The sequence below is a fragment of the Poecilia latipinna genome, unplaced genomic scaffold (assembly GCF_001443285.1).
Source record: "Poecilia latipinna isolate Pla-1442-1.1 unplaced genomic scaffold, P_latipinna-1.0 Scaffold54, whole genome shotgun sequence".
Taxonomy (NCBI): Eukaryota; Metazoa; Chordata; class Actinopteri; order Cyprinodontiformes; family Poeciliidae; genus Poecilia; species Poecilia latipinna.
Genome location: NW_015112670.1, coordinates 539304 through 545452, shown reverse-complemented (window position 1 = coordinate 545452; position 6149 = coordinate 539304). Strand labels below are relative to the sequence as shown.

The 6149-nt window shown below is 35.8% G+C and overlaps 1 protein-coding gene across 6 annotated transcripts in view; it reads left to right on the top strand.

Annotated features, from left to right (window-relative positions):
• cblc (Cbl proto-oncogene C, E3 ubiquitin protein ligase) overlaps positions 1 to 6149 on the top strand; it is a 24589-nt gene that overhangs the window by 12288 nt on the left and 6152 nt on the right. For 5 of the 6 annotated variants that reach the window (XM_015053326.1, XM_015053334.1, XM_015053318.1 and 2 more), the window contains 5 exons: positions 603 to 724; positions 1409 to 1546; positions 1655 to 1742; positions 1864 to 1995; positions 4671 to 4877. In XM_015053326.1, coding sequence (XP_014908812.1) covers positions 603 to 724; positions 1409 to 1546; positions 1655 to 1742; positions 1864 to 1995; positions 4671 to 4877 — 687 coding nt within the window. The remainder of the gene's footprint in view (positions 1 to 602; positions 725 to 1408; positions 1547 to 1654; positions 1743 to 1863; positions 1996 to 4670; positions 4878 to 6149) is intronic. The other variant, XM_015053343.1, reaches the window with a different exon arrangement.

The window sequence follows — 6149 nt, the reverse complement described above, 5'->3', positions numbered from 1 at the left end:
TTCCTGACAACAGTTTCATTGCTTTGATTGGTGAGGATGAGAAGTAAGGACAAACTCACATTTGACATTTACATTTTTTTTTTTGACCTCTCAGGGGGAGGCAGGTCATCAGTCAGGTGTTTAGCTAATTAGCCACGGAGGATTTAGATTAGCTAATAGCAGCGATAGCTAACCTACCACAGCGATCACTTATTAATAATGGCAAAATAAACATCAAGCATTAAAAAAAAACACCATAACGACCTGAATGTTCTGTTCTTTGAGTGGGAAATGTTTGAGCGTTGTTTGGTGTTGAATCATTGTCATAATTGTTGAATCATTGATAATGAGTCTGTGTACGTAGCCGACACAGAGAGCTACGCATTGTGGAGAAATTTCGCGCATTGTGCGCATGCGCGAAATTTCCGGTCGTAAACAACAAATGTAACTGATCCACATAAATTATTGTCGAAGACAACGATACAGTCACTCAGCTGGTTTATTGAAATTAGTACAACAGATGCAGGCACATTTTAGTAAACACAAAAAGTAAACTGTAAAATATATTTTTGTGATGTCTTTGAAAATGACTCACAGATTTACTGTTTTTCTGCCTCTTTTAGCCGTGGAAATCACTTATAAGAAACTGGAACCAGCTTGCTGTGACACACCCAGGCTACATGGCCTTTCTTACTTATGACCAAGTTGTAGCTCGGCTCGAACACTACCTGCACAAACCTGGGAGGTAAGCACCGGCGCAATCAAATGCTCTTAAGTGACAGAGCAATGAAAGTTGCTATTCAATATTAAATGTGTAATCACGTTGTGTTTTTTTTTTTTTTAATACCAGAATTAGTAATTAAAAGGCTGAAAATTAGGTAAAAATAACAAAAGCAATAAATGACGTGTCAGTTTGGAAGCAGCTGTTAAAACTGTCCAAAATGTAATAAAATAGTTATACCAACATTTCTTTTTAAAATCCTTCTATTTGAACTTCTCCCATCACTGCAAGCTCCCAGATTTTTCAGCATTACTGAACAGCATTACACTGTTGTGTGTACTGGTGCAGCATTTCATTCAGGTTGAGGTTTGGGAATTTACCTTCATGATGTTTGTCTAATAATCTCTTACAAACATGAAAGGCCTTCACAGAACAACAGCATTTTTATTTCAGGTTAAGTTACCTACTGGTGTACTCTAACTACAAACTAGATGATTCATGAAGGCAATGGTTTGAACATGTTTTTTTATTCAGGGATGTAATAGTGAAGAGCACTCACTCTTCATATTTCTTTGTATAAAAAAAAATTAACATAAAAAGTCTGTGGCTCAGATTAGGAATAGGCATCAATATATTTTACTACCCATAAGTACAGTGACAAAAATGATGCACAATATATTTTTCCTTTACATCATTAAATATTTCCAGCTTCATCTTTCGTCTGAGCTGCACCAGAATGGGTCAGTGGGCCATTGGTCATGTGACCTCTGAAGGCGACATCATCCAGACCATTCCACATAACAAGCCTCTGTACCAGACACTCATCCAAGGCTTCAAGGAGGGCTGGTCAGCACAAACGCACACACGCATAGATGCATACACACACATGTCTCTTTTTACCCCCGCCCCTCAGTCTAAGCAACTTTTAAGAACTGTCTGTTCTTGTAACTGCAGCTACTTGTACCCAGATGGCCGCGACATGAACCCTGACCTGACAAGCTTGTGTGAACCAACCGGCAGAGACAAAGTCAAAGTTACAGAAGTAAGTTAATACACGTTTGCATGTCTTTTAAAGAGAATCTTCTTTTTTCTTTTTTTTATATTATAAAACCTTATTGATAATCTATTCTGCTTTATTCCTTTAACCAATCAACCATCGACAGGAGCAGTACGAGATGTACTGTGAGATTGGAAGCACTTTCCAGCTGTGTAAGATCTGTGCAGAGAGGGATAAGGACATTCGGATTCAGCCCTGTGGACATCTCCTGTGCCAGCCTTGTCTCACGGGGTGGCAGGTAGGAATCCCATGCATTTAGAAAAAGATCCCGATGCTGATCAGTCTTCAGATTTGCAGACTGAGCTGGAGCTGAATCATAAACATTCCCACAGACTTCTGCGGTACTCTTCTGCATGCTCAGTGAAGGGAAGCAGACCGGATTATCTGAACAGGTTTATTTTTGTAGCACTATAACAATGCTGGTTATTTGAATGTGGTTTGGAGTTAAGGTCAAAATGTCATTTGTGTTCTCTATGCAAACACTTTATTTAAATGTTGAAATGCCATGAAGTGACTACTTTTTTTCATAAATAGTTCCATGCAATTCTAATCATAGATCATTTAAAACTTCAATTTGCAGAAGAAAGTATGACTAACATATGCAACTTTTCAGAACATTTATTAATTATGTTGCATTAAATACATTCACTATTCTGATCAATGTAGTCATTCCTAAACACTCTTTTGTTTCACATATAAGGTCATTTACTCTCATACATTTCTAATATGAACCATGTAATTGATCTTATAAGGAAGAGCTGTAAAATTGTCACTGTGTATTCTATCTAAAGGACCTGGATGGATTTTACAGACAGAAAAGAGAAATGGCGTCTTTTTCCTTTTAACAAACGCATCTTTGATCTCCTTAGATAACACCTGGCTCAGAAAGCACAAAACTCATTCTTGTTTGAGTAATCACCTTCTTTAATAGGTAATATGTAATTTTTCTAAGACATTGCTTCTTTTGGTACAAGGTTATTTTTATAACCTAGATGGCAATATGCAATATTCCCAAAATTTGCTATCCAAAACGTACAATAAATTACAATAAATTACTGGAGCCATCATGCTGACTAGATGTTTAGGCGGTATGCTGACTGTGTGCTGTCGTCAGATGAGACTAAGATTGGGGTTGTCGACAACAAACGCATTGGGTGGGTCTCGGGTAAAACGAAGGAAGAGTATAAAAAGCGCCTTGTTTGTTTCACGAGACACAAAGTTGATCCTCTTCTTCAGTTCTTAAAAGATGCTAAATCAGTCGTAGTAAAATCTTATGGAAAAATTCAGGGGTGAACTGAATGAAATTGAGCATTAAGAGAGAACACAGGACTCTGTTTGCTCTAACTTTATGAGATATTATAGGAGAATACTAAAGGCATCAAAGGGTTTTATGAGCGTTTGTCAGCGAGGGGTTTTGTTAAAAATTGTAAATTATTTTACTAATAAGACTTAAAAAAATATATCTAAATTTGCTTTACACATTTTTGCCTTGGGTGCAAAATATAGATGGAGTAACATATAAATTATTTTAAATCTAATATGTTTAATACAAAAAAAAATTAAAAGCACCAAAACATTTTTGTACATACATTTTAAAATATGCAAATTTACATTTGAGTGATTGTTAGTTAGGAGATAATATCCTGCATGTTTGTTATGAAAGAGTCACTCTGATCTCAGACTATGAATTTATGAATTCTTACTGTTGCATCATTACCCCTTGTAGTCATACACAGTATATGACTTAGAAAACCCCAATCTGGTGCATTGGATTGATTCTAGTGCAGAATAACAGAATAACAGATTTTTTTTTTTTTTGCAGATAGACAAATCATCCTTTCCTCTTAACTGAGAAATTCAGTTTAAGCTTTGATTGCACAGCAATCTAAACTGAAGTACTCAGAAAACTGAAATATGAGATTCATTTAAGATTTTCATGTGATCAACAAGGACTGTAAAATTACATATGAGCATTTTTTTTATTACTATCATTTTACTTGGGTAACCTGTTGGGGTATTTGAAAGTTTTAACAAAGTACCTTTGCCACATATTGAACTAACACAGATATCTGAAAGTAAAGCAGCTGATCAAATCAGAAAGGAATGTACCTTTGGTTGATCCAGTCTAACAACAACTCTATTAGCCCCTGCAGTGGCACAGCCTTATCATATGTTTTTAAAGCACAGAACTACATAAAAAAAATTATAGTTGGTATTGTAAAATCATGGTATCTTGCTTTGTAAGCATTTCGATCAGCGAGTCAACCCCTCTAGCTTATGTGTAGAGGCATAATTCTGTCAGAAATGAAGGCGCTGTGTCCTGACATTTGGCTCAGAATTTCCTGTGTGAGATCAGCTTCACATCCTCTTCAGTCACATTGACTTTGAGTAAAAGTCAGTGCATGTGTGTGTGTGTGTGTGTGTGGGGGTGTGTGGGTGTGTGTGCGTGTGTGAAAGCACACAAGAGATTAATTGGAAGAAGAGAAAAAACATAAAAAGAAAATAGGAGAAACCTCATCTTTGTGAGACGTCAATGGAAGAATTACTATCTTTTCTTAGGTTGCAGTTTTTCATTGCTGATTGACAGCAGGATCCGGTTGCCAAGGCGTTCAGAGCACAATCTCTTACCAGACATGATTTAAAAACTATCGCTGTATCTCGCAGTCAAAACACTAAAAATTCATCTCCCCATCTGGCTACAAAGTGGAAAATCTCAATCGAAAGTTTCTGTTGAAACTGTTGGTATTTTCCAGCACTTTTTAAAACACCGTCTTTGAAGCTAAGTTCAACTCTTTCCACTACACATAGTTCAAAAAGATCTGAGCTGGTACTGACTGTACGTGACAGTGGATTGCTGCGTGTGAATTGTCTTTCTGTATCTTTACCTGTGTTGGGTTCGTGATCATAATTCAACAGAGGTCAGCTGGCCGCACCTGCCCATTCTGCCGCTGCGACATCCAAGGGACCGAGTCCATCCTCGTCGAGCCCTACCTGAAAGTTGGCCGCGAGTGGGGAGATGATGAAGATGAAGATGAGGATGATGGTGATGATGATGATGACGGCGAGGAGGATCATGAGGACATTGAGGTGATGGTAAAGGAAATGGCTGCCCTCCGGAAGGTGTGTGAATAATAAAATCTGTTTTTCATTTTGTCTAATTTTAGCTACGCTATCAAGTTTGTTCAAGTAAAAGAAATATGAACAATAAATTGTTTATGTTGCTTTAAGTTAAATTAATGTTATTACTATTACAATTATCAATACTGTGAAAAAGTGTTTGCACCTTTACAGATTTCTTCTCTGTTTTTTGTCACTCTTAAATGTTTCAGATCATTTATTATCATACCAAGATAATCACAGAAAATACAAAATGTAGTTTCAAATTCTGATTTCATTTAATAACAGAAAAACAAATCTACCCGGCATTAAGAAGTACAGTTCTTTGCTGAGCCTCTCTAACTGTGCTGAGCCTAAGGACACACCCAGCATAATAAAAAGTTTAGTCAAATACAGAAAGTCATAAAGGCCTTGAAGGAGAAAAAAATCCCCCGCAGTATCACACTACCCCCACCTTGTTTTGCTGTCACAATAATGTTCTAATTTTGAAATGCTGTCTTAGTTTTATGCCAAATGTATCAGGATGAACATCTTGCACAAAGTCCCACTTTTATCCCGTCAGTCCACAGGATTTGCTCAGAAGTGACCATCAGGATGGTCTTTGGTAAATGTGAGCATTTGTGTTCCTTCCAGTCTGTCTCTTACTGGGTGTGGGTTGTGAAAATGAGTGAAAACTGAGAAAATAATGCTGACAATTAAAGTGAATCCATGATTATATTTTCATGCATGGCTGATATGGACTTAATAATTTTTTTTTTCTCTCGATAAATGAAAATAATATATTTACTTAGATATTTCTCCAAATACAAATTGTGCTTGATTTATATGACAAAAAAGCAAAAAAAAAAAAAAAACAAAGAAATCTGCAAATGCCAAAACATGTTTCACAGCACAGCATATATGTATAACATTTGTTATGATCTTAGAAGGTTTTTGGAGTGTTTGACATTGTAATATTGTACTACCACTCTATGAAATGGTAGTACGTGATAAGTAATCAAATCCTAATAAAAGAAAAATAGAATATATGAAGTTCACTCTAGAAATATTTTGTCAAAAAAAATTTGTTTGTTTGTATATAATGTTGCAGTGTCTTTACTTGGGACACATTTCCAGTTCAGTTTAAATCCCAAATACGTCAATAATCCAAAAGAAACTGAGATTAAATTAGTACCTTTTTTCTTTTTTAAACTAATTTAGACTTGACTTTTTTTTTTTTTTTTTTTTTTTTTTTTGCTCCCAAAAAAATTTTATTTCTCACTTTTTTTAAAAGTG